This window comes from Asparagus officinalis, chromosome 3 (assembly GCF_001876935.1).
Source record: "Asparagus officinalis chromosome 3, Aspof.V1, whole genome shotgun sequence".
Classification (NCBI taxonomy): Eukaryota; Viridiplantae; Streptophyta; class Magnoliopsida; order Asparagales; family Asparagaceae; genus Asparagus; species Asparagus officinalis.
The window spans coordinates 47,337,100-47,361,172 of NC_033796.1; the positions used below are offsets into that span (position 1 = coordinate 47,337,100).

The 24,073-nt window shown below is 37.4% G+C and overlaps 1 protein-coding gene across 1 annotated transcript in view; it reads left to right on the forward strand.

Moving 5' to 3' along the window:
- Nucleotides 13,162-24,073, forward strand: part of LOC109835059 (replication protein A 70 kDa DNA-binding subunit B-like) — a 35,614-nt gene continuing 24,702 nt past the window's right edge. The window contains exon 1 of the mRNA XM_020403060.1: nucleotides 13,162-13,183. Coding sequence (XP_020258649.1) covers nucleotides 13,162-13,183 — 22 coding nt within the window. The remainder of the gene's footprint in view (nucleotides 13,184-24,073) is intronic.

Below are 24,073 nucleotides of genomic sequence, written 5' to 3' on the forward strand. Positions count from 1 at the left end.
TTATGAACTATGTATTTTATTCCTAGTCGGACCGTTGTACTAAGGGTATGTTGAACCCATGTTTTATGTCTGGGGTGATCTGTTGATGATATGTCTATTTCTCATTCTGGATTGTCCTTATATTCTTGCTATTATGATCGGGGACCTGTACCTTTGCATTGTATTTATTTTCAGACGCTTAGCGTATTGGATTGAGAAGAAAAGAAAAGAAAAAATAATGTATATTTCTTCTTAATCTAATACGTCACGTGCTTGTTCACGTTCCGATTCCCGGGTATTTTGGGAAGCGGGGCATGACAGGTTTTTTTGGTGGCCCATGCAGGTCACAGTTCCGATCCCGGTCCCGAGTCCTCACTAGTAAGAATATAGCAGACAATTTAGATACATATCATATTTCATCTGTAAGACTATTCTTTAGCCCTTACCTATTTTCTTGATAGATTTCGTTTCGTCCCTATCTTATCACTCTTTGACTCCGGAATTTTCCACGGTTCTTGTCCTATCGCTTCGCGATTACCCTCTCTTTGTATAATCCATCTTTCCTCGTATCGATCGTTATTATATGTGTTATTATTTTTACAACTATATTTTCTTTGATTTGACATGTGTATCGTTTGATTGTATTGAATTCTGTATTATTTATTATATTATTTTATGTAAAACATATAGTGTTATATTGTATGTTTTCATTTGTTTAAAAATCTATTTTATCTTCCATAGTTCATGTTTTATGTATTATACATTTTTTTATGTATATTACGCTGATTGTATTGATGTGATTTTTGACTATTTCACAATATACTGCTATACCTAAATTGATTTTATATAGTGATTATTATTGTTGCTGAATCTTGTTTATCCCTTTTGCTTTTATATCTTTTATTTTTATACTTTGATTTTATTTGTGTTTCTTTGAACCTAACTATGACTTGGTATTATTTACTTTGTGTTATATAACTGTTTGTGTGCTAATAATTATTGTGTATCGTTTCATTCTGCTATTGATTATTATTATAATTTGCCTCTGGTTGTCTGTCTAATGTATTGACTTGTTCCTATCTATGTTTATTTCTTAATATTATTTTTAATTATGATTATGTATGTTCTATATACTTTATTATAATATTTATTGTTCTTCTACCTGATTGTTTTGCATTCTTGTCTTATAGCTGGCGTTTTCTAGTAATATTGTGTTATTCTCGTGTTTTAGTATATTTCATTTCATTCATTACTTCCAATTACATGTATCATCATTGTTTGATTTAATTTATCAATCATTTCATCTTTCTTAGTTTTGTTTATGGTTTGCTTACTTATTTTCTAGATACAGTTTCTTATTCATTCTAATACTTACTTTTTATTTTGTTCTTTGTTCAGGTTAGTCTGATTCATTTATTTAGTCATAATTTTTATATAAGTGTGTGTTTTCGATAATTATTGCTGTGATATACGACTATAATTATTTATTTTGTTTTTTTTATGATATACTACATATAATTCATCTTCTTATATGTTGTTGTGTCATATCACCTTGTCCTTCCAGGATTGTCTCCTTTGTATTGTTTTGTATATCATATCTTTTTTGTTTATGTTCAATTACCTTCTAATATTCCACTTGCATTGTGCTGCTTATTTTTACATAATTATATTGTTTGTCACATTCTAATTTCTGTGTATACAATTTGTAAATTCCCAATATTTGTGTAATGAATTATTTATTTGCTAAATTTTGTATATTGTTTTATATGATTATTTGATTGTATAATTATTTTAATAATTGTGTTTAGCTATTTATACTTTACTATCTTTGTATCTTTTCTATGTTTCAGACTATTTTTTTATCATTCCATCAATTAAATATGTTTTCTTTTTATTTGTGTTTATTTTGTATGTATTATTATTCTAATTGCTTTATGATTATGTTTCCTATTATCTTTGATTTATACTTATTATTATATCATTCTATTTTGTTATATGATCCTGTTGATGTTCATTTTTATTGATTTTATATCTTACATTGTGTTTTTAATATCTTTAGTTTGAACCTGTATTGATTGTATTTTTCATAATTAAATTTCTTTTTGTTTTTGATTAACCATTGTTATACCCTGCTATTATATTTTGTTTAAACTGCTATATATTTTAGATTCTTTGACTTTTTATTTTGTTGTTTATATTTCTGTCTGTTTCTATTTGCTTTAGATTTATTGTTCTTACTTGACCTTATTCTTACTTAATATGTTTCTTTAGATTTATTGTTCTTACTTGACCTTATTCTTACTTAATATGTTTCTGCTTTGTTTCTATGAATGCTTATATATTATTTGTATGATTCACTCTATCTTTGTTTCTATGAATGCTTATATATTATTTGTATGATTCACTCTATATGATTGTTTATTTATATTGTACATATTTGTTTTGATGCTATATTATTGCTTATCTTATACTTTATACTGATAGATTGCTTATATATTTACCAGTATTGTATAACAAGTTCACACAGTTAAATATGTTTGTATCATAGTATTTGCTTGGATTTTGTTGCGAGTTTGAAATGTGATAGCGATATCTTAGCTGTCACATCTTTTATCTTACCTTGTGTCATTTTTGTTTTACACTCTCCTCTGTTTATGAATATCGTTCCATATCTCTGTCCTTGGATTTTTCTGTATTACTTTTATTTTAATTCCGATGACGGAATTTGTTTTAAGGGGGGTAGGATGTAATGACCGTAAATTTTTAATATCGGTTTAAATAATTTTCCTGGTATTTAAATATAAAATGTTATTTTCTAAAAGAGTATTTGTATTTTCTCCAATTTTCTAGAATCTTCTATGATTTAAAAATCCAATTTTATATTTATTTAATGATTTTGCTAATTATAAATTAAATTGTTATGGTGAAAACTTTTTAAAATTAATATTGATTATTTATATTGTTATTGTTGTTATTATTGTTGTTATTAATTATATGTATTAATTTTTAGCTTGCACCATTATCCCCTATCTTTATTTATAGCTATCAGGTGATCAGCACGATAGTCAATCTTTTATCTGGTTTTTCCTCTGGTTCCCTTGTATCAGCTACTCTCTCTCTCCAATTAATATCTCTCTCTCCTCTATTATTTCCTCACACACACTCTCTCTCCCTTACCCCACTCCTTAATTTCCTCCTCATTTCCCGCAATTCCCTCCTCGTGTTTCCCCCTAAGATTCCTCTCTCTCTCTCCTCTTAATCCTACCATGTGATTCTCTCATCAGCTCACTCTCTCTCATTCTCTCTTCCCCCTCTCTTCATCATCATCCATGACAGGTTTTTTTTGTGGCCCAATAGGGCAGGTCACAGTTCCGATCCGGTCCCGATCTCACGTAGTAGAATATAGCAGACAATTTAGATACATATGCAATATTTCTTCTGTAAGACTATTCTTTAGCGCCTTAACCATATTTTCTTGATAGATTTCGTTTCGTCCCGTAATAATTATGCACTCTTTGACTCCGGAAATTTCCAACGGTTCTTGTCCTAATCGCTTCGCGAATTACCCTCATCTTTGTATAGTCCATCTTTCGCTCGTATCGATCGTGTATTTATGTGTTATTTATTTTTACAACTATATTTTCTTGATTTGCACCGAGTGTATCGTTTGATTGTATTGAATTCTGTATTATTTATCTATATTATTTTATGTAAAACATATAGTGTGTCATATTGTAATGTTTCATTATGTTTAAAAATCTATTTTATTTCCATAGTTCATGTTTTATGTATTATACATTTTTTTTAGTGTAAATTACGCTGTAATTGATTGATGTGATTTTTGACTATTTCACAATATACTGCGCTATACCTAAATGACCGACAGTGTCGATTCGTTCGACAAAAACCCGAGGCAAGATCCCGCTCCTCTTGACTCGTCATTTCCTATTTATATTTGTCGTTAATTAGTTGCATAGATTAGATTATGAATTGTTATTATCTGCGTAGGCTTGTTGATGAATTGGTGAATTATCTATTTATGTTAATTTATAATTGTTATTATCTATGTGGGTTTGATGAATAATATTGAATGAATAGTAATTATGTGATGAATAGTATTTTCAGGACAAATATAATAAATTAAAGAATTTATTTTGGGTAACAGAATTATTTTAGATTAATTATATTATTTTTAGAATTTTTATCGTGGAAGGAAATTATTTTAGAATGATAAATATTTTTAAAGAAGTTATTTTGGAAAAAGATTATCTTTGTATTATGACAGTGTGATTGATAGTTGAAGAATACGACATTTCATGTACATTGACACCGATTTGTTGACACTCTTATTTATACTCACTCATGTCATATATGCACGCCTAATTTCTTCGCTAGCTTATATAGTCATGTTCATCATATGATTTGCATAAGATTAGTTGTATTTATTTATTATTTCTTGTTTTGTTGAGAATCGTTAGTAGTTCATGTCCTTAGTTGTCTAGCGTGTCATGTACAAGACCTAGATACCTGTGTATTGTTGACTTAGAAAAGCAAGATGAGTTGGGGTGGGAAAGTTCATGTTTATATAATCGGATAAGACTGTTGATATATCTTCTAGGCTTGCACCAGTGGATCGGTGTCGCCACTGGGATTGATTGCTTTATTGAGTCACAGTGGATCGGTGTCGCCACTGGGGGCTGATTAGTTGGGTCAAAGTAGATCGGTGTCGCTAGACTCTGTGTGAGATGTGAACCAGTGACCTGTTATAGGATGGCTAGTTACATGACTTGTTACCAGTGGATCGGTGTCGCCACTGGGGTTGCTTTGTTGGGTCAAGGTGAATCGGTATCGTCATTTTGGTTAGGATTTATGGATTCTTGTGAGATGTAGGCCAGTTGTGTTTTTTTTTCATACATAGATCGAGATTAATATTTAATTATCTACAATTTGAGACATATGGTATATACATGAGGGTTTCCTTGTTTGGATTATTTCGCTGACGTACTCCTATTTTCTGGGTGTACGTCAGATTTAGGAGACAGACAGCCTCAGTTCGGAATCGTACAAGAGCCAGATGATTCTCAGTAGGAGCGCCTTACAAGTGGAGTAGAAGAACAAGACGAAGCGTTGTAGTTTTCTTCTGTACTAGCTTATTGAACACTAGAACTCTTTTACAGTATTTCTTTAGTTTTATGATGAATTTAGTTATTTTATCAGTACTTTTATTATGAACTATGTATTTTATTCCTAGTTGGACCGTTGTACTAAGGGTATGTTGAACCCATGTTTTATGTCTGGGATGATCTGTTGATGATATGTCTATTTCTCATTCTGGATTGTCCTTATATTCTTGCTATTGTGATCGGGGACCTGTACCTTTGTATTGTATTTATTTTCAGACGCTTAACGTATTAGATTGAGAAGAAAAGAAAAGAAAAAAATAATGTATATTTCTTCTCAATCTAATACGTCGCGGGCTTGTTCACATTCTGATTCCCGGGTATTTTAGAAAGCGGGGCGTGACACCCCACTTGTTACGTCCAGTAAGAATGGGAACAATCCACGACAACAGACTTAATCCACAACATGTCAAGACCCAAACGAGAATGCGAGCAAACTCCAAATGTCGATATCAACTCACCAAACCGGCTACATCATAACTGACTACCTACGTATCTTCTTGCCTAAGGAATCAAACCTTATGTAGTTCACCCAATGGCCTCCAAAGGCCCTCAATCAACTAGAAGGATTCTTAATCCTTCACGATCATCACCAACAAATCTGCAGCTGATAACTCTCCCACTAGCCTCAAAGTGAAACGAACCAAACACCTTCACAAGAGGTGAACCAACGGCCATAGCCAAATCCGAACTGTGTCCACTGGCCACACTCGAATCAACAAACTTATCATCTGCATCCACATCAATATGATCTCCAATCTGTGTCACCTCAGCTAGATTCTCAAACGATAAAGAATGATCTCGAGAATGTGGAGAAATCTCCACCTAATATGGAGTAGCATCACTCTCCACCTGCTGCGATATCCTAATAATCTGTCAACACTCTCCACCTGCTGAGAGTCAAAAATAACATAACTGCTCAGAACAATATCAGAGTCTCATACCTAGTAATCAAACACGCCTCTGAATCCCAAATATGCACTCGGATCAAACTTCACATCCTCGATGTGACAATATGTTGGGCATCTAAATATCCGAAGCAACCCAAAATCTGAAGCAGCTCTACCATATCCAAATACTCCAAACACAGCAATCAGCAACCTATGAATAAGACGACTCCAATATGTCGAAGCCTCAACACCAGAACTCCTCTGCAAACCAATGTTCAACATCAAACACCGATCCTCCTCCAGCAAGGAAGGGCTCATCAAATCTTCCACATCATCTCATCGCTCTAATGCTTCCTCTCTAATGAAGCGTCTTAAACTATCGTTAGCTCGGCACATATATAGAAAAGAACCCTTACCAAAATCAGAACGACGTATTACCTTTCTGCAAATACACTTCTTCCACCTATTATTGACTATTAGAACTTCACACCAACGGGACTTGGTTGCAACCACAAATACCTAGAATAATCACCAACACAAGAAACCAAATACCTATTACCTACCAATGATGCCTCCTTAGAAGACCCCCAAATGCCTGGATGAACACCACCTAGAAGACCCTTCGCTCGGTGAATAGAAGTGTTAAACTTCACCTCGGTCTTCTTGCTCATACCAATGTACTCACGAGACTTTAATCTGCAGGTCAAAGCACTCCTTAACAATCCATGCATGGCATCAACAATTAAATATCCCAGCATCAACAAACGCCATAGTCTAGCCAAATCCAAAGAAGTCGTCAGCTCTCCACCAAGCATCGTGCTCCCAATCAAATAGCACAAATTCTTCTTTCTGACATCCTTCATCACAATCATGGACCCAAATGTGATCTTCAAAGATGCATCCTCTAAGGTCACTAGATAGCCTGATGCCTCTAAAACTCCAAGTGAAATAATGTTCTTCTTCAACTACGGAACGAACCTCACTTCATCCAACTCCTGAATTACCTTGTCACACATCCTAATACGAACAGTACCGATACCACCAATAGGGTATTCATGATCATTACCTATGAGCATGATATACCCTCTTTTTAACTCCTCAAAGCTAAAGAACCAATTCCTCCTAAGGCAAATATGGTAAGAAGCACCAGAATCCAACATTCACTCTATAGAGTCGGCAACACAAACTGACGGTAGTACAGGGCACGAATAGCCTGAAGAATCTGAATTTGAATTATCACCACTAGCCTTGACAACATTCACCTCTGAAGCTTGAATAGCTTTCCCCTTATTCTTCCCGGCTCGATTTGTCAACTTTGGGCATTCAGCTTTCTAATGTCCATCTTCTTTACAAAAGGCACACTGATTCCTACCAACTACAGGATGTGCTCCTCTAGACTGTGACATCCTACTTTAGTTTGGACTCTTTCCTCTTACGACCAATGCCCCCGCTACTGTATCAATCAAAGTCTCCTTATCTGTGACGCCCCTAATTTCAACAAGGCTGCAGTCCGAGGTGAAACCAAGAATGTCAAACCTGCCATACACTACACCGTGTAATAACATGTTTCACCATCACAGAAAATATCTATCTAGTGGAATCAATAACAGGTGTAGGTACAAACAGGCAAAAGAGAAAGTACTGAAGAGAGTAATAACCAACGGATACTCTAAAAGAGATAATCACCACTGATATAAATAAAACAAATCTTTGAATAAAGGAACAATATCTGAACTGAAATACAAATGTCTCGACATCAATCGAAAGAAATGATACTAAGGCACCCTGCCTTTTCAAAACTAGAAATAACATCTCAAAGTCTCATAAACAAAGTCATCGTGGAGTTCTAACAAAAATACTATTAATAAAATGTCCATAAATAGAACTAGTCAACTTCATCAAGCTACGGCTCTCCATGCACCTGGCCCATTACCTAAAAGTAGCTATTAATAAAATATCCATAAATAGAACTAGTCAACTTCATCAAGCTACGGCTCTCCGTGAACCTGGCTCGTTACCTGAAAGTAGGGAAACAACGAGCGTCAAAGCGCTATAGCGAGTAACATCTCAACCAACCCCAAGGGGAGGGCTAGTTGGATAGAAAAATAACTGATAATACATATAGATAGACAATCATCTACTCTGAAATAAATAGAGATTTGATACTTAGAAATTTACAACACAAGCATAGTACGTCAAGCGAAATAATCCAAACAAGAAAACCCTCATGTATATACCATATGTCTCAAATTGTAAATCCCTAAATACCAAATCCAAAAGCTACATTGTGGAGCAATAATGAAAGACGGCTCCTCTAAATACCAAATCCAAACTACAACGTGGAGCAATACCTCCATTTCAAACTATATCAAAAATGTCCTGTCAGACATCGGAATACTTGTTCAACTCATGAACTGCATCTACTATATGTTAGACAAGGCAAAATCCCACTGAATGTCCAACACATGGACTAAAAATAGGAAATATCCCAACACATGGACTATATATATTGCATGTCCAACACATGGACTATATATGATGTAGGTCCAACGCATGGACTATAAATACTACAGGTCCAACATATGGGCCGCAAGCTACATGTCCAACGCATGGACTAAAATAACGAATATCCCACACATGGACTATATGATCAAGGTCCAACACATGGGCCACAATAACTAAACGTCCAACACACGGACTGCGATGAATTATCTCTATAGCATACATGTATACACTATTCACTCTCATGTCTCGGTGAATAAACTAGTCTCTAGTCTGTAATCAAGTCATGTACACAAATCTCAGTGTTTAACAATCCCAAATAATCCAAAAAATCTTTCCAGCGACACTACGTATGCACAACAGAACGATGCAGGAAAACTGACTCACGGTCGACCGACGCACCCAGCGCGGTCGACCGCACAGAGAATAGAAAATCACTGTACCTCGGTGCTCTCCAGCGGTCGACCGCCGTGCCACGCACGGTCGACCGCGATCGACGGTCGACCACCGCGCCCAGCGTGTTCGACCGCGATCACAACAGAAACTTAGCTATGACTGTGAACGACAAGCGGTCGACTGCCGCGTCCATCACGGCCGACCACGCAGCAGCAAAACCCTAATTCTCAGTTTGTTCTATATAATTCGATCTCGATATTCGTGTGTGATATTTATGCATACTAGCAACCCTAAACATGTGATATTGCATATCTGAAACGCGATATAAACAGTCTAATCACTATAGACAAGATGAAACAAACGAAAACATGCATCTATATGTCGAAAACAATTATTCTTCTTTCAAATCTCTTGTTAGAAATAAACACCAGATCTAGATCTGCACTTAGGAAAACGTGGGTGATCTTTATTAACTGAAAACATGTTCTTTTGTAACATACAATACAAAGATCAACTTTTTATACTCAAACTAGTATGTTAGGCTCATAAAAACAAATGAAAACATCATGTAAAAGTATTTTAAAACTGGGTGAGGGATTGGGCGAGATGAAACTCGTCTGAGAGGTGATGAACTACTATGGTAAGGACGTGAGAAGGTTCTCCTCTACTGAACACCACTGGATCTCGCTCGAACTCCTCAAAATCCTCCAAAAACGCCCCAAAGAACAAGATAAGGTTTGCAAGAGGGTAGGGGGAGGCTACTAGGGTTTTCTCTCACAAAAAAGAGGCTCCCACGAATTAAATAATATATATATGAGCCCCCAAACCCGACCCGAAACCCGAAACCAACTCAGACTGGGAAAACAGTCTGGCCGCTGTGCGGTCGACCGCCGCGCCCAGCGCGGTCGACCGCACAGCAGAAAACTACTGCGCCTGAACCTGGCCGCTTGGCGGTCGCCCGCCGCGCCCAGCGCGATCGATCGCGTAGCAGCATAATGTTGTGCATGATACGTTCGTGTGCTGGTCTTTTCCACTTAATTTCTCTCTCATAACTACACTAGTTTGATCCCCAAACACTTGTTTTTCATACTCTTCCATGACATAAACATATATTTCATAATAAAACTCATTTAAATAATTTTTTATGGGGCTTTACATTATCTTTCTTCCGAAGCTAATAATTTACAAGTGCAGTGGTGACCTCACTATACGAAAGATATGCCTTCCCATTAATAAGAGTAAGAACGAAGGTCTCATATTCCTCGTCGGGTAAGGAACTCAACAATAACAACGCATTGTCCTCATCTTAAATCATAACGTCTGCATTCGCCAAATCCGTAAGAAGTTTCATGTAGTTGTTCATATGATCACCAATGGAGGTTCCCTTCTTCAATTGGAAGAGATAAAGCCTCCTCTTCAAATGTAAGTTATTTTTCACCCTCTTTGTCAAATACTTGCCCTCTAGGATCTTCCAAATCTTCTTTGCCGAAGTCTCATTGATCATATCATATTTTAAATCTTGTGTTAAACAAGACCTAATCACACCACACGCATTTCGATGCATCTTCTTCCAAACTTTCTCCTCAATATCGTCCGGTTTCTTGTCCAACTTCAAAGTATCCTCCAAATTTTGCGTGTTGAGCGCATCCAAGACTTCACATCTCCAAAGACCAAAATTGTTAGTGCCATTAAACTTCTCCACGTCTATCTTCATAGAGTGAATATTCAAACTTTAGACGGTCTTCACACCAGAAGTACCCTCCATAACTCCTTCTTTCTTGGTCATCTTCCTCAAAGCACCACCAAACTAATGCGGAACAAACAACGAATAAATCCAAACTGAAAAAAGAGAAATTTTTATACCTCCAAGTAAAACCCTAATAAGAGCCTCAAAAAGATCTCAACCCCACACGACGGAAATGAGATCAGCAATAGTAAAATTCCTACCTTTATCACCAACTGAAGCCCTAGATGAGCTTCCAAAGTGATCTACTCCTCCACCTAGCCCAAGCGTAGCCAAAGCTCTGATACCACTTATTGTGCTTTGATACCACTTGTTGGGGTCCCGAGGAAATCCACACAAACGCCGAGAGAATGTCACACAAGATCAAATTAACGCCACGAATACAAACAAACGAATTTTACGTTGTTCGACAAGTTGCCTACGTCCACGGGGCAAGAAGGGGATAGGTTTTCACTATTAGAGAGAGAGAGAGTAAAAATAGATATTACAAGATTACTCAAAACCTCACAAATTAATCTCTCGAACAAAGTTCTCAAATCTCTCACCAAATCTCATAAGCATATAGCTCAGAAGTCTCTCAAATTCCCCCTTACTTTTTCTCTTCTAAAATGTTCTATATATATATATAAATCCTAAAACCAAAAACATACTAGTAATTCTAAAACTAAAATCAAAACAGATTAGCAATCCTAATAACCTATTACCAAAACAGATTAGGAATCTCAATAACATGTTATCAAAACAGATTAGGAATCTCAATAATCTGTTACTAAAATAAATTAGAAAACAAATTAGGAACTTGCTATCCACGTGAGTCCACTTCTTAACTTAATTAATGTGTTAATTTTCACCATATCTCTTCATGAGTCATTTTTAATTTTGATAGGTGTAAGTAGAAAGTAAATGCTACTGCACGAACAAGAGACAAACGCACTTGTGTCGATTCTAATTGATCAATTTGTTACCTAGAGTTTGTATGATGTTGCCTTTTCCAGTTTTTCTCATATTTTGAGAACGAATAGCCACAAAGGGTAGTAAAAAATTTTTTACATATGTACGTGAATCATAATGTTCTCTCTCATTCTAAAAATTAAAAATTCATTTTAAAAATATATTAGAATTTTCTATCTTGCCCTCCTGTTAATTTTTTGGGAAAAATGTGTCCAGGCCCCAAAAGTAGAAAGTTCATGTGACCTGCTCCCTTGTATTCTGACTTATGTGTATAAGCCCCAAATACACACTGTATTTGTGTTAAGGTCCCAAAGTATCGGACCCTGAGAAAAGCCCAACAAAAGTTACAAATTTATCATTTGATTTGATTGAGCTTGGTAACTGCGCCCATCCCTTTAACCCCATCTCTCTCTCTCTCTCTCTCTCTCTCTCTCTCTCTCTGTCTCTCTCCCCCCTCTATCTCTCAACTTCTCCTTCTCTCTCACTTCCGTCATGGTCACTGAAAATGATCAGACCCTGGGGAGGTCGTGGAAGGCGAAGGCGAGGACGGTGGTCATGGAGTCGGAGGGCGGGGAGTCATCTTGGAAACAGCTCGTGAACGTGGGTTCAACGACAAACACGGAACATGGTCCGGTGGGACCCGCGAGCTGATAGAGCCCGGAGCTTTTGTCTGATGCATCGTTGTTCTCCCCTTTCTAAGTTACAGAATATCTTTACCCAAATCAATGTCTTAATCAAGATAGTGCTCTTGTTTTCTTGTAATTTATGAAGGGAATCGATATTAGGTTTTTGTAGTTTTTCTCTTTCATTTAATTGAAATAGGATCTCCTTGGATTCTTGAACAACGGTTTGGGTTTTCCTTTAATACCTTTTTCTTGTGTGATTTGGTGATTGACAGAGTTCTGTATAAGAGATTAACAGCAAAAATTTTCAAAAGCTCACATTGAATCTTCAGGCATATCAACATTTAGCTAAAAATTGAAGACAATGTGATTAAAAGTCGACTAAAGAATCTAAGAACCTGTGAATTTGAAAGGGGGGACAAGGAAAAATTAAAACTATGAATGTTAGTTCTAAGGGCTGTCATGTTAGTTCTAAGGGCTGGAATGTTAGTTCTAATGGCTGAACTGTTAGTTCTAAAGGCTGAACTGTTAGTTCTGAGGATTGGACTGTTAGTTCTATTAGCTTTCATGTTAGTTCTGTCATCTCTTACGTTAGTTCTACCCGCTTTCATGGTAGTTCTGTTATCTCCTACGTTAGTTCTGTTCGCTGCCATGTTAGTTCTGTCTGTTCTACCTTCTTTATGAGAACATTATAAACAACAATATCAGGATGAACACCATTTTTAAGCATCATTCTATAAAGTTTAAACCCAGCAATTAGATTGCCATGCTTGCACAAGCAATCGACCAAACTACAGTATACTACGGCATCTGGCATAAATCCCCTCTTTAGTATTTGAAAGAAAATTATTGTTACTTCCTTTAACATTCCTTGCACATCCATTCCCTTGAGAAGGATGGTGAAAGTAACTACATCAGGTATGAGCTTGTGTACTCCCAATTGTCTATAGATTTTATGTTGGTGAAAGTAACTATATGAATTAGAACTAGAACTAACATGAAGTGAATTACAATCAACATAAAATGAGTTAGAACTATCAAAGAGCACAAGAGCCTAAAACTAACATGAATTAGAACTAGAACTAACATGCAGTGAGTTAGAACTAACATGAATTAGAACTAGAACTAACATGCAGTGGGTTAGACAAAGAACGAGTTAGAACTAACATGAATTAGAACTAGAACTAACATGAAGTGAGTTAGAACTAACAAAGAGCAAGTTAGAACTAATAAAGAGCAAGTTAGAACTAACTTTAAGTGAGTTAGAACTAATAAAGAGCAAGTTAGAACTAACAAAGAGAAAGTTAGAACTAATTTTAAGTGAGTTAGAACTAACAAAGAGCAAGTTAGAACTAACTTTAAGTGAGTTAGAACTAACAAAGAGTAAGTTAGAACCAACATAAATTAGTTAGAACTAACAAAGAGCCCAAGAGCCCCAAGCCCCAATGCCCAATCAAAGACCTTTAAATATATATTGTAGTTGCATGGGTTTGAACTCCTGACCTCCTCTCCAAATTCCCAAGCTTTACCACTAGACCAAGTAGCCAAAGTGTTAATGTTAGTTCCACTTAAAGTTAGCTCTTACTTGCCATTAGAACTAACATGAAATAAGTTAGAACTAACATGAGTTAGCTTATGATAGAGTTTAAAAAAGGGCATAAATAACTAGAGTTAGCTCATGTTTGTTCTATCGCAGCTCATATTTGTTCTAATTTTTACCAGCTCATGTTAGTTCTAATTTTTACCATGTCGTGTTAGTTGCGTAAGTGTTGGGTCTAAACGACATGTTAGTTCTAATTTATACAATGTTAGTTCTAGCTTCTCCAGTGTTAGTTCTAACTGGTATCGTGTTAGATCTAATTTATGTAATGCGTTATTTCTATCGTAATTGTTGGTCTAAACGTCATGTTAGTTCTACTTAATAATGTGTTAGTTCTAGCTTCTCCAGTATCAGTTCTATTTGGTATCGTGTTAGATCTAATTTATTTAATGTGTTAATTCTAACGTAAGTGTTGGGTCTAAACACCATGTTAGTTCTAATTTATGCCACATTAGTTCTACCTTCTCTAGTGCTAGTTCTAACAGATATCGTGTTAGTTCTAATTTATTTAAGTCGTTAGTTCTAGCGTAATTGTTGGGTCTAAACGCTATGTTAGTTCTAATTTATGCCATGTTAGTTCTAATTTATGCCATGTTAGTTCTAGCTTCTCCAGTGTTAGTTCTAACCGGTATCGTGTTAGCCCTAATTTATGTAATGCGTTATTTCTAGCGTAATTGTTGGGTCTAAACGCCATGTTAGTTCTACTTGATGATGTGTTAGTTCTAGCTTCTCCAGTGTTAGTTCTAACAGGTATCGTGTTAGTTCTAATTTATTTAATGCGATATTTCTAGCGTAAGTGATGGGTCTAAACGCCATGTTAGTTCTAATTTATGTCATGTTAGTTCTAGCTTCTCCAGTGTCAGTTCTAATAGGTATCGTGTCAGTTCTAATAGGAGCTCAATTAGAACTTACATAGCTACTAGAACTAATGCTTATATTAGAACCAACACTAGCTGGAAGCAGAACTAACATGAAATTAGCTAGAACTAACACGAGAACCACCAGAACTAACATGAGCTCAACTAGAACTAACATAGCCACTATAACATGGTATAAACATATTAGTTCTACTTAAAGTTAACTCTAACATGAATTAGAACTAAGTTATAACTAACATAAAATAAGGTTTACCACTAGACCAAATAGCCTAAAGTATTCATATTAGTTCTACTTAAAGGTAGCTCTAACATGAATTAGAACTAAGTTACAACTAACATAAAATAAGTTAGAACTAACATTAAATAACTTAGAACTAACATGAGTTATTGCTCATGATAGAGTTCAAAAAAGGGCGGGAAATTTCCCTTTATTTTTTCCCATCAGATCGCATTAATGGGCGTGACTTTCCATGTATTTTGGGGGTCAGGTATCTGGGGAAGATAAGTGGAGGGGCAATTTTGGGTTTTTTATTAAAATACAATCTCTTTTTTGTACTGCTGACGTGGAGGGGCCTTGAAATATTAAATGGTACTTTTTGGGGCTGAATCACATGGGCCAAAATATAAGGGGGCGGGTCACATGAGCTTTCTCATTTTGGGGCCTGGACACATTTTTCCCTAATTTTTTTTATTTTGTTGTGATTCTCCCTGTTATAATTGGTTTGGATTAAGTACAGTGAAAATATAGGGAAAAAATCGACCAACAAGAAGTTTACAATTCACAAAATTCAACTTAAAGTTTTAAAAATTGCAAAACACGCCCTAAAAATTAAAAATTCACAAAAAACCATGAGAATTTAAAACCCTAAATAATAGTAAATTGAAAAATATGGGAATTAAAAGTAAACTCATAAATAGTTTATAATTTGCACAAAGCACCCAAAATTTTTTACATTGCAAAAAAGCCATGAAAATTAAATATTTGCAAAAGTCTTGACAATTATAAACACTCAGTATTCATATTTTTTTTAAAACCTAATAGTAAATTAAAGATATAGGAATTATTAGTAAATTTCAGAAAATATCCTAAAGGTTAAAAAAATGCAAAAATACCTATAATTAAAAGACCATGACAATTACAAACCTAGCAATACATTGAGACTTAGGAATTACAAATAATATTCTAAGTAATCTTTCATTTTAGAAAATACTCTAAAAATTCAAAAATACCAAATAAACTCTAAAAATTACAAATTTCAAATTTTAAACAATAATAAAAAAACTACATCACAAACTAGAAATTTATAAAAGTGCCCTGAAATTTAAAACCTAACAGTAGATCATTAATATAAGAATTTTAAATAGCACCCAAAATTTATAATTAGTACAAAACACTCTAAGACTTTGAAAAAGAACAAAAACACCATAAAAATTCAAAAAAAAAATTAAAATAAAATTAAAAATTCATAGAAAACTATAAAAATTTCATACCACAAACAATAGTAGACTAAAACTATGGGAATTAAGAATACAGCCATAACTAGTTTGTAATTTGCATAAAGAACACTAAAATTTTCAAAAAAATGTAAAAAAACATCAAAATTAAAAATTTCAAAAAAACCTAAGAATTACGAAAACTCAAAATTCATAATTTTAAAAAAATCCCTAATAATTTCAAATCTAATAATACAATGGAAATATAAGAATTATAATAACTCCCTAAATAATTTTTAATTTGCAGAAATACTTTATAAGTTTAAAAAATTATAATAAAACCTCAAATTTGAAAATTTGCAAAAAAATCATGAGAATTTCAAACCTTAAATAATAATAATAGACTAAAAATATGGGAATTAAAAATACACCCATAAATAGTCTGCAATTTGCATAAACCACCCAAAAAGTTTCAAAAATTGTAAATATTCTCCAAATTGAAAGATTTATAAAAAAAACCCTAAGAATTTCAAACATTCAAAATCCATAATTTTGAAAACAAAACCCTCAAAATCGTAGATTGGTTTTATAGTTATCTCTCTTGTTATTTTGTGGAAAGCGCGTATTTTTAGCCTAGCTTATACAAACCATCTTAGGATTTTGGTTATTTTTCCACTTTTACAACAATATCCTTCCTTAGGTCAAGCTCTCTTTGTTGAAATTTATTTATGTCTTTTACGAATACATCAAGAACATATTATTGTATTTTTTTCTTCGAATTTAGCATTACAATTAATAACTAAGATAAACAAATTAGAGATAGATGATCCAATAAATAAATATGTTACATGGAAGTCTGATAGGTACAAATTGAAAAAATGATGTTCTCGTAAAGCATATAAATGTATACCAATTCCAGTTTAACGCACTAATCAGTTTCACTAAAATTTTTAAAATATTTAAATAAAAATTATGACAAATGCAATAATCAAAATTTGGAGATTTCAACTCAAAAGTGATTAAGACTAAGTTATAATAAGAAAATAAACTAAAAATAAATAATTATAATATTTAACCGCGTGTATTATATGTGCATAAAAAACAATTAATTCTATAAGGTCATGTTTTTTTCAATAGTGAGGGTGCACTATGTTAAAATAATGTGGACTCATCTTCTTAACCCATGTTTGTTCTTTTTATCCGGTATGGGTTATTTTTAAGAAGGGACTAGATAATACCCAAAAGAGAGACTATTTTAGACCCAACCTCCTCTTTAAAATCTAGGTATTTATCATTCAGGGGGACCAAGAATTTGGGACAAATTCTTTCAGGTTTTTTTCAGCAATATTTAACTTCCTTCTGATCGTTTTGTTTCTCGGCGTGGTTTTCATTTTCACGAGCTGAAAAAAAGGCATACGTTTTTTTCACAATCTTTCATTTATTGATACGTCTTTTGGATTATATTCCTTTTCGTCTTGTTGTACCCTAGAAAATTATCAAGTCTAATGGAGTCTCAAAGGATAACCACGTGTGAAATCTAGTGGATCACTCCTAAATGCATCCGCGAGCATGACCGGGTGTTAAAATGGCCAACTTGCCTCGTGATTCAAATCAAAAAGAAAGGCGTATCCGACCCGTAATCTGCTAAGATGACCTATCTCGAGATGAAAGACGCTTCCTAATGTTGCGCGCAGCAGAAATTTCGACAGTACTTCGGCAGCACAACAAGAGAGTCAGGTCGCAATAGGAAATCTTGTTTTACAAAGGAAACAGGAACCTTAAGCAAAATATCTCAACCAAGTGAGATATCAGCTCTTCCTCTCATCAGTTCTAGGACTGACCTGTCGAGGGAACCTAAAAGCTATTACAAATCACACAAATAGCGATACAACTAATTTTACGTGGTTCGGCAAATTACCTACATCCACGGGGCAAGGAGGAGGAGATCTACTATTAGAGGGAGAGATTATAACTAGGGTTTACAATCACTCTATGTTCTTAATCTCTCTCTACAAAAGGATGCACAAAGATAACAAAAAAGCCGCTCAAAAACACCTCTTTTCTTCTCCGCGTTTGCACACTGCCAGAGAAAACAAACCTAAGGCGACTTTTAATTTCCAAGCCCTCAACCTCCAGCACACCCGCAGCCAAATCTCATCGCACACCCTAAAAAAACAAGTTGATATATATATTCCTATTTCAATTCGGGTGGGCCTTGGGCCTTCGTTGGGTGAAGAGATCACGCGGATTTTGCTTTGCTTTAACTGCGTAAATCATTCACGCGTTTTCCTTCATTCACGTGGTGGTGGCCCCACGTTCACAATTTTCAACCTCGGTGAAGTTTTCCTAAAACTGGGCCGACACCAAATGCATCCAAATGTCCCATTTGTTGTGTCTAGTACGCCATGAAGTTAATTCACGACAATGGACTCAATCCACAACAAGTCAGGAACCCGAACGAGAGTCCAAACAATCCCCCCCCATCAACTAATTCAAACCGGCTGCATCATAAAGACTGCCTATGTATCCTCTTGCCCAAGGAATCAAGCCTCACGTAGTTCATCCAAATGGCCGTCAACGGCCTTAACAATCACGAATATGCAACAAGTTTTTGACAATGATCAAACTTGTTGCTCGGAACCACCTTAGTGAGCATATCCGTCGGATTATCCTTCGTGTGGACTTTCACCATCTTCACATCGCCATCTTCAAGAACATCCCGAACGAAGTGATAACGAACGTCAATGTGCTTCTTCCTCGCATGAAAAACCTAATTCTTCGCCAAATAGATAGCACTCATGCTATCATAATGAATAGTGACGGAGCTCTGCGATATACCAAGTTCCTCCAAAAGTCCTCGAAGCCAAATAGCCTCCTTCACAGCCTCTGTAACTCCAAGTTCCTCCAAAAGTCCTCGAAGCCAAATAGCCTCCTTCACAGCCTCTGTAACTGCCATATACTCTCCTCCGTCGTAGACAAATCCACCATAGATTGTAAGGTGTATCTCCAACACACCGGTGCACGGGTCAAAGTGAACACATACCCCGTCGTGGACCGGTGCTTATCCAAATCCCCGGCATAATCCGAATCAACATAGCCAATGCACAACTACCCACCTGTAGTGTCCCGCTTATAAACCAAACCAACATTGAGCGTACCTCGAATGTACCTCAAAATCCATCTCACGACGTCCCAATGACCCACTCCTGGATCATGCATGTATCTTGAAACCATGCTCACCGCCTGTGACAAATCAGGCCTCGTACATACCATTGCGTACATCAAGCTCCCAACCGCGCTCGCATATGGAGTCTTCGACATCAACTCTTGATCTTCAATTGACTTTGGTGAAAGACCAGCTGAAAGCTTCAAATAGGCTCCTAAAGATACACCAACTGCTTCGTATCCATGCTAATATGGAATCACTGTAGAACCTTCTTCAAATAAGCCACCCGTGTTAAATAAATTATGCCCTTCTTCTTATCTCTGCCGATCTTCATCCCTAGAATGTGCTTCGCCTCGCCCAAGTCCGTCATCTCAAACTCATTTGAAAGCTGAACTTTCAACTCATCTATAGCCGACCTGAAAATAGAGGCAACCAACATGTCATCGACATAAAGCAACAAATAGATGTACGCACCTCCTTTCAACTTGTGAAAATATACACAAGGATCAAACTAGCTCCGAGTGTACGAATGACCAATCATAAAACCATCAAATCGCCTATACCACTGTCGAGAAGACTGCTTCAAACCGTATAGCGATTTCTTCAGTTTGCAAACTAATTTTTCTTTCCCTGCAGCTCGGAATCCCAATGGCTGAGTCATATATATTTCTTCATCAAGATTACCATGAAGAAATACCGTCTTCACATCCAACTGATCTAACTCCAAACCATACTGTGCCACCAAAGCTAGCAAGATCCGAATCAAAGAATGCTTTACCACCGGAGAGAAAACCTCATTATAGTCAATACCTTCCTCCTGTGCATAGCCCTTCGCAACCAATCTAGCTTTGAACCTCAATGGAGTGCCCTTAATGCCCTCCTTTTTCGTGTATACCCACTTGCAACCAATTGTCTTCCACCCCTTTGGAAGCTCAACAAGCTCCCATGTATAGTTCTTATGCAGAGATTCCATCTCCTCCTGCATAGCCACCTGCCATGAATCAGCCTCCGAACTCTGCTCGGCCTCTCTAAATGTAGTAGGCATCATCTCATCGATACTCTCAACCGGAAGTGCATATGCAACTGTGTCGGCATACCGTGTTGGCATCCGTATGTCTCTCTTCTATCTCCGAACCGCAATAGAATCCTAAACCTGGGCCGTCGGTTCCTGATTCTGCACATCTATACTCGTATCCTCCGTGTTACCGTCGTGCTCGCCTGGCATTACCTCAGTCGATACCTGCATGGATACTGTACCATCTGGACAATGTGGAGTTACATCGATCTCCACCACCTGTGATATCTCCTCCGTCAGGTCGCTCTTCACTTGATGAGAGCTAGGAAGCTTCAAGATAGAAGCCTCATCGAATATGACATCCCTACTCAGCACAATCTTCTTATCAACTAGATCCCAAAGCTTGTATCCCTTAACACTACGTTTGAATCCTACAAATATAGCCTTCCTAGCTCGAGGTTCTAATTTATCTGTTCTCACATGATAAAATGCAGGGTATCCAAATACCTTGAGCTGGTCATAGTCATGTGCTGGCTCTCCCGACCACATCTCCATAGGGGTGTTCCCCTCAATCGCAGATAAATGCAGCCTTTAATGAGGTGGCTCGCATATGTAAGTGCCTCAGCCCAAAATATATTTTCTAAACCACTCTGCGACAATAAGCATCGGATCTTCTCCAGTAAAGACCAATTCAACCTCTCTGCTACCCTATTTTTACTACGGTGAATGACTAACTATGAAGTGCCTCTCTATGCCCTCGTCTCGACATAGCTGCTGAAAGGGGTCTGAAGTATACTCGCCGCCGTTGTCGGATCGCAACGTCTTGATCTTTCTCCCAGTCTTTAGTTCTAATCTCTTCTTCCACTCCACAAATATATCTAGGACTTCACTCTTCTTCGTCATGGTGTACACCTAACAACACCTAGAATAGTCATCAACGAACGTGACGAACCAATGTCGATCACCAAGTGATATAGTCTTGGTGGGACCCCAAACGTCTGTGTGCACGTAGTCCAGGATACCTATAGGTGTAAATTTTTATCTCCCGAAATAGGGATTTCGTTTGTATTGATAAGAATAGCTTATTACAAACTAATGAATCAAAATTACAATAGAAGCGGAGGGAATGCCTTCCTTGTTTAACGTGGGGACTTTGGCAGCGATAGGACGCCTCGCTCGGTTCTCGCACCGAGTCTGCTTCCCTTGGACGATCCGATCGAAGTTGTGGGCAAGCTTTAGTACGTAGTAGAAGCTTGTGTTGATCGAGTTCGACTATACCCGAGGCCAAACGGGGGGCTTGGGCTTATCGACTGACCGCTTGGAGAGAGCTACCATGCAAGAGCTTGCAAAGAGCCTAAAAGCCTCAAGTCTGAGAGTTTGGACGAGTCCCTTCAAATGAGGGAACCTTTAGCAAATGAGCCAAGGTTCAACCTTTGGAAGATTAGCCAGCCAAGCAAGCAGCAGCCAATCAACCTCTTTCACGTTGGCTGAAAGTGGCTTTAAATAGGCAATGGATGATATAGGTCACCCCTTGATTTGTGGGATTTGACCACTAGTAGGGGTGAGGGAGCCAGCCACCCTAGCTGTAGGATTTGACCACTTAGGGGGTCCTATCAGCCGCCCTATTCTTGCTAGGTGAGGAGTGCCATACTTTCTCCCTTGATTCATGGGATTTGACCACAAACGTAACTGTTACCATACTCCAAGTGGGCAGCTGACAATGCTGGCGGGTTTCTAGTTGTTAGGCGAGCTTAGTCTGCGCAGACGAGGTGCAGGCTGTCAGGCGAGCTTGGCCTTCAGGCGAGATCGAACCTTCGTGCTGGCGAGTTGGCCAAACAGACGAGCTTCGAGCTATCAGGTAGCTAGGTCTTCAGGAGAGCCTGGGTCAAGCAGGCGAGTTTCAGTCTTCAGGCGAGCTTTAAGCCTTCAGGCGAGCTTGGTTCAATGTGCAGGCGAGGCTGTGCAGGCGAAGCTGTGTAGGCGAGCTGTGCAGGCAAATCTCATTCAGGCAAGCTTCAATGCTGTTAGATGAGCTCTATCCTTGTAGACGGACTTCCTTGCAGGCGAGCTTTAGCCTTTACAGGCGAGCTTCAGCCTTTAGGCGAGCCACTAAACATGCTTCGAAGAATAGGCCATAACTTTCAAACCGTAAGTCGGAATTTAACGAATTATATATAAAAATCGACTATCTCGACGAGACGGTGCCAACCAAACCTCCGAAGGGGGTTTGTCTCCTTCATTTTTCCAAATTTCTTACGGTTTGAGAGATATCAGCGTTTTCCCCCTTTTTGCTCTTTCGGATGAGGTTTTAGCAGTCTTATTCTGAACTTCTCTGATAGGGATAAAGGCAATTTTTATTACCTACAGAACCCCCTCCAAAGTTTTCAGACCTGAATCAGGCCGCATGGGATCTGGAATACTTTGGATATGAAGACCTGTAAAGTGATCACTGCTCAGATGGAGCAAGGCACCTTCCAATCGAACTCGGCGAGATTGAATTAGGATTTTTAGCAAACCCTCAGTTATCAACGGACTTGATTTGTCTTTACCAACTTCCGTTTGAGTTGGACTAGCCATGCTCTTGCCCTTAGCATGGTAAGTTGTCGAGAAGCTTCTCTTAGGCTCAATGCTAATATTTCTTCTCTATTCTTAGCCATTTGAGGCGTTTAGACGTAGGGAGCAGTTTAACCTCGTGTACCAATCGGAGGAAAGGACCAATTTAGCCTCGTGCACCGGTTAGAGGATAGGGGCAGTTTCACCTCATACACCGGTTAGAGGATAGGGAGCAGTTTAGCCTCGTGCATCGGTTGGAGGATAGGGGCAGTTTCACCTCGTGCACCGGTTGGAGGATAGAGAGCAGTTTAGCCTTGTGCACCGGTTGGAGGAAAGAGAACAGTTTAGCCTCGTGCACTGGTTGGAGGATAAGGGGACAGTTAAGACTCTTGCACCAGTGAGAGTATAAGGGGGCAGTTTAACCTCGTGCAACGGTTAGAGGATAGGGAGCAGTTTAGCCTCGTGCACCGATTGGAGGATAGGGAGCAGTTTAGCCTCGTGCACCGGTTGGAGGAAAGGGAACAGTTTATACTCGTATACCCATTGGAGTCAAGGGGAGAAGCTTGTCTTCTCTTAGGGTAAAGATGAATACTGCTTTATCTTCTCTTGGGGTAAAGACGAACCCTGATTTGTCTTCTCTTGGGGCAAAGACGAACCCTGAAATAGCGGCACATCGCATGGTAGGCCACTATCAAACAACAACGCCTTTTACAGGAAAGACGGTGCTGGGGGAATCAAATTGTTCAGGGACATATGAGTGTGATGATTGATTGCTATAGGAGCCATCGCATGGTAGGCTACTACCCATCGATTGTTCTAAGGATATTAGAATGCTCAGAATAGATCAGGTCGTTCAGGGACGTATGAGTGTGACGTCTGATCGGACAACGCCATTTGCAGGAATGACAGCATCGGCTATCAGAGATGATCGTTAACCTAATAGAAATTGCCGCGATTGGAGCGACTTTTTGGACCTACCGCTCTATTGAAGAGAGTCGGTAAGTAGATTCTGGTCAGAGGTGTGATGTTAACACGACAGAGATTGTCATGATCGGAATGAATTTGAGGATCTACCATCCTATTGAAGAGGATTGGTAAGTTAATTTTGTCAGAGGTGTAGTGTTAACATGACAGTCAGAGTTTGTTGCGATTTGAGCAACTT